This window comes from Penaeus vannamei, chromosome 15, assembly GCF_042767895.1.
Source record: "Penaeus vannamei isolate JL-2024 chromosome 15, ASM4276789v1, whole genome shotgun sequence".
In the NCBI taxonomy this organism is placed as follows: domain Eukaryota; kingdom Metazoa; phylum Arthropoda; class Malacostraca; order Decapoda; family Penaeidae; genus Penaeus; species Penaeus vannamei.
Genome location: NC_091563.1, coordinates 30,796,196 through 30,806,195, shown reverse-complemented (window position 1 = coordinate 30,806,195; position 10,000 = coordinate 30,796,196). Strand labels below are relative to the sequence as shown.

The following is a 10,000-nucleotide window of genomic DNA, read 5'->3' as shown; positions in this document are numbered from 1 at the left end:
CTATTAAGTGGAAAATCACAAGGACCACTGCTTGGTCTGCCTGATGCCAAAGTTGCAGCCTGCTGTCCTGATGGCCGAAAGGAAAAGAATGGTTTGCTCTGTGATGAAGTGGTGTTTTGAGGCTGTTGTGCTCTAGGCTCTGGTTTTTCAGGTCTAGCAGTATAATTTCTGCTCATGATCGGAGTTGATACTCTTGGGTGACTGAACTGAAACCCCCTTGACTGAGGAGAGTTTGTAATGCCTGGCAGAACTGAACTGACTCCAGATTGCAACCTTGGACTATTTGCACTAACAGGGAGTGTTGAATTATTCTTGCTCTGCACTTTCGTATTGAAATTTTGAACCGAGTTGTTGCCACCTGCTGTTGGGGACCTATAATTTGGCAGTTGTTTTTGATGGAAAGACACTTGATTGGAGTGGAGTGAATTTCTAGCTACAGAATCACTGACAGAAAAAAGCGATTGATTATTATTCAATGGCATTTCCATTATTTCATCTTCTTCCTCCTCCACAATTGCTCTTGAACAGGCTGCAGTTTTGGGAGCTGCTGCTTCATTATATAACTCATTCTTGTCCACTTTACTAATCAGTGTTCTAATGACATTTCCAGAATCATCAGGAGTATAGATGGTAACAATAGTATTGAGAGTAATGTTGAGATAGTGCTTCCGTAGGTGTTCTCTCGAAGTGGTTCGTACACCAACAGGTGACAGAACAGTCACCCCGCGCAGAAGCAGAACAGACCCTGTTTGCAGCAAGGGTCCATACTCCTCCATCACTGAACTTGCAACTGTGGCATTCATTTCACCTGGAAAATACAGGTTACAAATTTTACTTTACTTTTATAGATAATCCATTTACATTAAATGCACATCTTATGTCTCCTAAATTTTTGGTAAGATTTATTTACCAAACTGACAAATCAGTATGAACCTGTATAATTTCAGTGATACTTCTTATACTAAAGTGTCCCACAAAAGTCCAGTAAAACATGCATGCTAATAAAATAAGACTGAGAAGTATTACAGGTCATGATTATACTTTCCACATATTAACAAAAAGGGCAGTTGGACTTAAAAATGCAACTAATATGGAAGATACATAGTAATGTTACTGAAAAATTTGTAACTATATAATGAAACCTAAATCAATGACCTCAGGTTCTAACCATAAATTACTTTTTTTCATCAATACATGTATATATATATATATATATATATATATATATATATATATATATATATATATATATATATATATATAAATAAAATAAAATCCAGAAACATGAATATATGATACAAGGATATGTAACATTATTTCTTGTGCTTGGAAAAACATATTTGTTGCTAGTATATTCTCTAAACTCAAATATTAATATCTACAATAAATATCTTTGTGTGAGTATGAGTTTAATATTTAATGTGTGAAAATAAATGTACTAGACATCAAAGGTCATATAGCATTATGGAAAAGTATTATGTTGGAAAGGGCAAGGGAGACTTAAAGATTACGATAAAATGTGTGAGATGTCAAAGGTTTAAGGGCATTATAAGAGAGTATGGTAGTAAAAAGGGAAATAGGGGAGCAAGTGAACTAGAGCAAAAATTAGTAGAAAGGGGAGGGTTAAAGATGTAGGGCAATTGAATGAATTATAGTGTATCTGTCACTGGGAAAGATATAGGAAAAATCCGGGGAGAGGGGACGGTGTTAGATGTCAAAGATTAGACGGTGTTATAGACAAGTATGCTAACGAAAAGGGAAAAAAGGGAAAAGAGGGATTGTATCAGCTACTGGGAAAGGAATAGGATAATAGGTGATAACAGTAGATATGACTGTCTAGTAGGGGATTCGATATCTGAGGGTTGAGATAAAGGATCAGGAGTAGGTGAAGTGTATCCAGGGGTTTGATAGGGTAGGTGGGGTCTGGGGAAGGGTATTGTGATAAAAGAGATTCACATGTGTATCCAGGAGGGAGTGGGAGAGATAGTGGGGAGGGATGTTTTTTTTTATTTGTTTTTTTTTTTTTTTTTTTTTTTTTTTTGGGGGGGGGGGTTGGTTTGGTTGGTTGAGAGGATGAAGTATATAAAAAAAATGGGGTTTTGGAGGAGGTTTTGGTTTGGGTGGTTTAGAGCAGTGTTGTCCAAACATTTTTGCCTATTTTACCCTTTACTACCATGGCTAAACAAACTGATTTATTTAGGATAATGCAAATAATATACTAATTATGAAAAGACTGCATTACAGATGTTGGTCAATAAATTCGAATTTAATACACAAATAAAAAAGATGATTTAATAACAAAATGCTTGAAAAATACTTATACAACTTAATGAGAGATGTGAGGCGTATGTGTTCCTTGTTTCATCACGTACCCTTATGATATATGTTGCGTACCCACAGGGGTAAACAGACCACAGTTTGGACAACACTGGTTTAGAGGATGAGGTATGTTGGGAAGGGGTAGGGGGAATATAAGGGGGTAGAACAACTGAGTGAATTGCAGTGTATCTATAACTGGGGGAGGAAGAGGGACATTGTTCAAGGAAAACAGAGGTGGCTGTTAGAGAAGTAGGAGGAGAAGAATCCAGGGGATGAGAAAGGGGGACTGGGGAAGGTGGTGAAGTATCAGGAAGAATGTCTGGAGGGGAGGGGTCTGGAGAAGGACACATGTGATAGAGGGAATTTGTGAGAGTATTCAAGTGGGGGGTGCTTCACGAGCAGGGTGGTGTGAAGCGATGGTGCGGTAGCCTAGTTAGTGTTAAGAGCTTTGCATGCCTTCTCGCTTGCAGCTGCCAACACTGGCTATCCTAGTGCAAAAAAGGGAGCAGCACTGCATAAGCGTCCCCTGCCAATGCATAGCCTCTCCATCATCAAGACTCCTGCAGCGCCTCCTCGTGGCCTACCATGGAAACTGGGTACCTTGCAGTTCTAGGCTAAACTGTGGGGGATCTAGGAGCAGCAGAAGGCCCTAGAGGTTCAGGGTCATGGCCCACTGGTGTGTGGACACGCTCTGGCCCTGTACCAACTCCTGCCCCTAGGTGCCCTGGGATTAATGGGAGGCTTGGGGGAGGTGAGCCTTGCCAGTCCTCCTCCCCCCAGATAAAATCCAATCGGCAGCGTTAAGTATATTTGCAAAAGCTGGGAGGATGGGAATTGCTTCTCCCACCCAGCAAGAGAGGCGGGCTGTGGATCCCATTGGGAGGGCGACTGCCGGGACGCAGGACAGGAGCGAGAACTACTTGTCCCGCCTGTGTTCTAGCAGTCACCAGCCCGGAGTGAAGCTTATGGGGGAAAGCCTTCATGAACCCCACTGGTGGATGATGGGTCCCATAGCCTGCCGCCCGCTTTTATATGGAGCAGCGTCAGCGGGGGTGGCAGAGGTGGCGTCCACCCGGAGTGACTGCCCAAGGCTAAACCTCAGGCGGGGAGTCAGGGTGGGGGCTTGGAACATCCATTCTTTGCGTCAGGATGATCGGTTGCATCTGCTGTTGAGGGAACTGAGGAGGCTGAGAGTGGAGATGGCTACTCTCTCAAAAGTGAGAAGACCTGGCAGTGGCACGACCAGTGTAGGTGGCTACACCTACTACTGGTCAGGCCGCAGCGACGGTCACCATCTCCAGGGAGTAGCCATGGCTATCTCCAGCAGACTCCACCCCTCAGTAGCAGAGGTTATTCCAGTCGATGAGTGTATAATGGTAATGAGACTGAAGCTAGCATTTGGCTTCATGTCTCTTATTGCTGTGTACGCTCCTATCAATGTTTGTAAACTTGATGTGAAAGAGATGTTCTACACCAAGCTTGCGTCTGTGTCAGACAGGTGTCCCCGGCGAGATATCCGTGTTGTCCTGGGTGACTTCAATGTGGTATCTGGCTGTGATCGAGCTGGCTATGAGATGTCTGTCAGTCCCCATGGTACTGGCAGCGAGAATAGCTTCCTTTTCCGGGACTTTGCTAGGTCCCAGAAATTGAGGATTTCTGGCTCCTGGTACCAGCGCCCAGACCCACATCGCTGGACATGGTACAGCAATGAGGATAATGCAGCCAAAGAGATCAACCACATACTCGTTAGCACTCGTTGGAGGATCCTCCAGAATTGCAGGGTGTATAGGAGTGCTGAGTTCTGTGGTACTGACCATAGATTGGTTGTGGCTACCCTCTGAGTCCATTCCAAAACCCCCCAGTGGTCCAATGATCACTGGTGTTTCACTTGGACGGGCTGAGGGAGGGGGAATGTGCCCGGGGGTTTGCTGAGGCAATCTCTGGTCGTTTCATAGCACTCGACAATCTAACAGACCCTGTACTTCTGTGGGACACCTTTAAATGCGAAACGCTTGATGCAGTTCAAGAGACGAGATGAAATTTCATCTCACAGGAGACACTAGATGCCACAGATGCTTGTCGTGTGGCTCGTCTGGCAGGGGATTGGGATTTGCACCTTTCCCAGGTGTGCAGAACTCAGTCACTGTTAAGAAGGGACAAGGAACAGTTTATTAGGAGTCTTGCAGAGGAGGTAGAAGGCCATTTCTTAGTAAATGACCTTCGTCCTGCATACCAAGCCCTGAGAAAGCTGAACTCCAAGCCCTCTTCACAGGTGACAGCAGTTAGGTGGCTAGATCATCTTAGACCCTGTTGCGGTGCAGGAGCCTTGGGCTGAGTATTTTGAGTTGTACCAGACTGACCCACCAACAGTTAACTTGGATACGGGTAGTGCCGCGATTCCGTTACCGGACACACCTATCAGTGAGGATGCTCCCTCCCTAAACGAAATTAAGGGGCGATCTCCAAGCTGAAGAGTGGTAAAGCAGCTGGTATATGCAGCATCCCAGCTGAACTGTTAAAGGCTGGTGGTGAACCTATGGCACAGGGGTTGCATGTTCTGGCTGCCATCTGGTGGTCTGATACCATTCCCTCTGACCTGTTGAGGGGTGTGGTCATCCCTCTCTGGAAGGGGAGGGGGGACCGATGGGACTGCAGCAACCATTGAGGCATCACACTGCTCAGTATACCAGGCAAGGTTCTTGCCCACATCCTTCTGAGACATATCAGAGACCACCTACTGAGGCATCAGAGGCCGGAGCAATCTGGATTCACTCCTGGTAAGTCCACAATAGACCGTATCCTTGCGCTTCAAGTCATCATAGAGCGCCATCGTGAGTTTGGGCGTGAGCTGCTTGCAGCCTACATCGACCTCAAGAAGGCTTTCAATACGGTGCATCGGGAATCACTCTGCGAGATCTTGAGACTGAGAGGAATTCCAATAAGGATTATTGGACTAATAGCTAATCTGTATACTGGTACTGAAAGTCCTGTAAAGTGTGGTGGAGGCCTGTCAAGCTTTTTTTCTGTTAGCTCAGGAGTGAGGCAAGGCTGTCTTTGCACCAACACTTTTCAACACTTGCATGTACTGGATACTAGGCAGAGCTACTGTTCAAAGTCATTGTGGAGCAACTCTGGGCAATATCAAGGTTACCGACCTTGACTTTGCTGCTGATGTTGCTATTCTATCTGAGTCATTGGAATCCTTAGTGGTGGCTCTCAATGCATTTAGTAATGAAGCGAAGCCCTTGGGTTTTGAGGTCTCCTGGACCAAGACCATGATCCAGGACTTTGGGGACTTGCTAGGAGAACTTGTTCATTCGGTCTGTGCTTGCGGCGAGGACACTGAAGTCAGAGAGAGCTTTACATACCTTGGTAGTGTAGTTCATAACTCTGGGCTATCAGACCACAAAGTCAGCAGACGGATTGGCCTGGCAGCAGGGGTCATGAACTCTCTCGACAAGAATATTTGGAGATGCAGGTAACTGTGCAGAAGGACCAAGCTACATGTCTTCAAGGCCCTGATAGTGCCAGTTTTGTTATACGGTAGTGAAACCTGGACACTATCCTGTGCCTTGGAGTCTCAACTTGATGCCTTTTGTAAAAGGTCCTTGTGCCGGATCATGGGGTACTGTTGGTGGGACCATGTGTCAAACCAATGGTTGCACTGTGAGACTGGCACAGGACTTATTACCTGCACAATCCGTAATTGCCAACACAGGCTTTACAGCCACCTGGCTTGCTTTCCTCAGGATGATCCTGCCCACCAGGTTGTCTCTGTTCATGACACCCCTGGGTGGAGGAGGCCTGTGGGATGACTTAGGAAGTCGTGGCTTGGACAGATCGATCACACCAGTCATGAGGAGCTTAGGATGGGCCGAGTCCCTGCCTAGTGACTTGCGATGAGGGACCCTCGTAGGTACAAGCAAAGGGTGGATACGGCTATGCACCCCCATCGGCGTTAGCTCCGCTATGATGATAATGATTCAAGTGGGAGCGAAAGAGAGGATAGGGTATATTGGGAGGGTGTAAGAGGAAGGGGGGTGGAGGTAATTTGAGAAGGAGGAAGGGGGGTGGAGGGAATTTGAGAAGGAAGAAGGGGGGTGGAGGGAATTTGAGAAGGAGGGATATCTGCAAATACTTCAAATGTAGAAGGAGTAGGAACAGAAGGATTGAGGGATGGATGAGAAGTGGAGTGTTCCCTTGGGTCATCTTTAGGAAGTTTTGGATATCTTCAAGGGTTTCTGGAGGGTAGTTGGGTGAAGAGGACTGAGAAACAAAGGTTCTCTTATGAGGAGGAGAAGATGAAATACTTATCTGAGGAACAGAAGAATGGTTAATGGTTAATGGGTAAAAGCGAAATAAATATGCTAGACATCTAAGGTCATATAGCACTATAGGAAAGTATAGTAAAGGGTGATGTCAGGTGATAGTTGCTATGCGTCAACTATCTAGAATAATGTTGGAAAGTTGAAGATGGGTAAGAGCGTTGATGAGGGAAAGGGTTATGGTGGTTTAGGTAAGGGAATTAGATAAAGTGAAGCATATTTATGCATCTGAGGAAGGAGAACAGGTTGTTATAAGAAGCAAGGATATGACATAGGTCTAGTCTGTGAGAATGGAAACCGCAAATATTCCAATGTAGGAGAGCTATATTTTATGAGTGAAAGCGCCGGTACATGTTGGGGAATCTGGGGGGAAGGAGCTAGGGGTTGTTGTGACATGACTGATTCCCGTGTGTATCCGGGAGGGAGTGGAAAGGATAGAAGGGATGGAGGGAGGGAGAATGTGCCGAGTCCTTAATATATTAAGTTGGAGTTGAAGGGGGTGGGTTGCGTTGGGAGGGAGTAGGGGGAAGTGGTGTGGGGGGAATATTAGTGGTAGGAGATATATATCGGAAGGATGGATAGTTAGAGTTGAAGGGGATGTGTTGTCTTGGGAGGGATTAGGATCACTTCAAGTGTGGAGGGAGCTTGAGTTATGGAATTTCGTGTCTCAAGCATATAGCTTTGAATGTCTTCCATAGTTTCTGTAGTGGAGTTTGTTGGAGAGTTTTGTGGGACAAAGGTTTTCTTCAAAGGGCGGGAAAAGGAGACTGGTGTCTGAGGAGTAAAGGTAAAGGTAGGTGGAGGTGAGTGTGCGGTAGGGGAAGAAGGGGTGGAACGTTTCATCTGTCTACTGTGGGTAGTGCGGGGAAGGAGAGGGGATGGTGTTGGGGTTGTAGTTGATATTGGAGTTGTGGTCGAGATTGGGGTGTCTGGATTTAGAGTGGCAAAAGAATTTGACTGTGGGAGGTTGAATGTAGAATTGGAAGTGGTGGAAGTGGGGAAGTAAGTAGGTATAAGGGAGGGTGTATGAACATCTTGAGGCGGAGGGGGAGGGGCAGAGCGAGTGACATTAATGGAGTAGGGAGTATAAGAGAAACCTTGTCGGCGTGCTTCCTGTCTGGCTTCACGTAGAATGAGACCATTTTTGTATCTGAGAGCTGCTACCTCAGACTCCAACTTGTAAGTGGGGCAGCCGCAGTTAGCACATGTGTGTATTTGTGCAGGGCAGTTTGATCTGTTATGACCAGGTTGGGCACAGAGAGGGCATCGGTCTGTGGAGCGGCAGTCTTTGGCAGGATGTCCAAATCACCAACAATTTTGACATTGACGGGGAGGAGGTTGGTATGGTTGAACAGGGAGGGATTGTCCACCAATGTAGATACAAATGGGAAGGTCAGGTGTACTGAAAGTAATTTTGGCAATGTTGGTTGGTTTCTTTCGATGACCTCAAGGAGGAATGGAGTAGCAATGTACTGATATTACGTCCTGGTCTTTGAGGCAGCTGAGTAAGTCTTCTCCACAATCTGACCAATCTTTGGTATCGACTGGGCAGTTTGCTGGGGAGATAGAGACAGTTCCGGTACAAGTATTAAGAGTTGGATGAAGTTCTGCAGGGATGGAGTTGCCAGAGAGATCAGTTAGTTTTGATAATGCTATAGCTTCAGCTTTAGATCTGACTGTTACGAGATGGGAGCGATAGTGTCTGGTACGGAAAGGGACTCTGCCTACATGTTTTTGGAGACATTGTTGAAAGAGAAGAGTGTTGCCTGAGTAAGGAGCTGTAGGGAGGATCACAAAAAATCAGTCCAATTTAGCTGGGCTAAATAGAGCAGTTAAGATATTTGTAGGATTGGTGGTGGTAGAAGGACGGGCATGTGGAAGCGGGACTGTTGTTGAGGGGGTAGTATTACGGAGAGATGGAGAATAAGGCTGTAAGGTAGTAATAAGAGAGGATGGGGTGTTTGATGAAGAAGGTTGTAGGGGTAAAGTTGATGAATTTGAGGAAGTTGGGAGGGTAGGGATGTCTTCTGGAGATTGAGTCTCTGCTTGGGTGGGTAGTGCACTAGTAGGCATTGAGGAGTGGGTAGTAATTTCGATGTTAGGAGTCGTGGTCAAAGGAGAGCCTGGGTTAGGGCTATTTGATAAAGGGGCTAGCCTCATTGTCTCTAATAAAGGTATTACATTTTCATTACTGGTCATGGGGAACCTGCTTTATATAAAAAGGCCTAAACGGTCCACCTCCTTTCGCTACTGAAGGTAAGGGCTAGATTAGTCGGGAGTACCGTGACCATAGTTCCCGCAGGCCATTCAGGACTGGCACTAGGTCAGCCTTTCATCCTCTCAGCACGGCTCTCACACCTTAGGAAGTAGATAGTAGAAGGGGATGGAGAAGAGACGGAAACAAAAGCTGGAAAGGGAAAAGACCACGCAAAATTAGTTGAGTCGAGGGCTGAGGCCCTAGGCAGGGGAGATACCTGTATTGGGTCTCAGTCTTCGTCTCCTAAGCCCCCCCACAACAACAACGGGCAAGGGATTGGGGGGAGAGACGGAGAGGAGAATGTTGGGAGAAAGGAAGGGGTGTTTTCTGGAGGTTGAGTAATAACCTGGGTGGGAGTTTTGGAATGGTTAAATTTGTCAGTAAGCATCCAGGAGGGGGCACTAGTATCAGTGGTCAAGAAGGGGCAAGGGTCAGAAATCCATCAAAATCAAATTTAGATAGGCTAGCAGAATGGGCAAGCCTTAATGCCCCTGGTAAGGGTAAAGAATCTTCATTATTGGCCATGGTGAGCCTGAATAAAATCAGGAAAAGAAATGGTCAACCCCTCAGGGTCCCCATAAGGAGTAAAGGCTAGGCAACTAACCAAGGGAATGTCATGTCCATGGCTCCCAAGGTCTGTTCATGACTGACACAAAGCCAACCTTTCATCCTTTCAGGACGGCTCTCACGCCTTAGAAATGGGATAGAATGGGGGGGGGGGGGAGGGTAGTGAAAAACACCAAGGTGCAGAAACTTGTGCTTTATGGGAAAAATAATGAAAGTCTAATATCAAAATGTATTTCATTACAATATAATTTCTCTTATCATACAGTAGAAACATATGTTCTTTATGGATTCAGTACATATAAAGAACGTCTATACTCCATATATATATATATTTATATATATATATATATATATATATATATATATATATATATATATATATATATATATATATATATAAATGCTAGTTCTTAAATATGAAGGCAACAGTTTTGAAACCTTGAAACCTTGACTTCATACTTTTACCATATCATTTAGAGCCTATGCTATGAAGAAAAAGAAAGAAAAAGAAAGAAAGAAAAGCAAAACATTG

General features: G+C 45.2%; 2 protein-coding genes across 4 annotated transcripts in view; both read right to left on the bottom strand.

Annotated features, from left to right (window-relative positions):
- The window catches only part of LOC138864212 (uncharacterized), a 1,379-nt gene extending 437 nt beyond the window's left edge, over positions 1 to 942 (bottom strand). The window contains exon 1 of the mRNA XM_070130620.1: positions 1 to 942. This exon is cut by the window's left edge and continues 437 nt beyond it. Within this exon, the coding sequence (XP_069986721.1) occupies positions 1 to 803 (803 nt within the window). The 5' untranslated portion in view covers positions 804 to 942.
- Positions 943 to 9,850: 8,908 nt separating this feature from the next.
- LOC138864211 (uncharacterized) overlaps positions 9,851 to 10,000 on the bottom strand; it is a 17,853-nt gene continuing 17,703 nt past the window's right edge. For 2 of the 3 annotated variants that reach the window (XM_070130618.1, XM_070130617.1), the window contains exon 7: positions 9,851 to 10,000. This exon is cut by the window's right edge and continues 561 nt beyond it. The gene's annotated coding sequence lies outside the window, so the exon portion shown is untranslated. The other variant, XM_070130619.1, reaches the window with a different exon arrangement.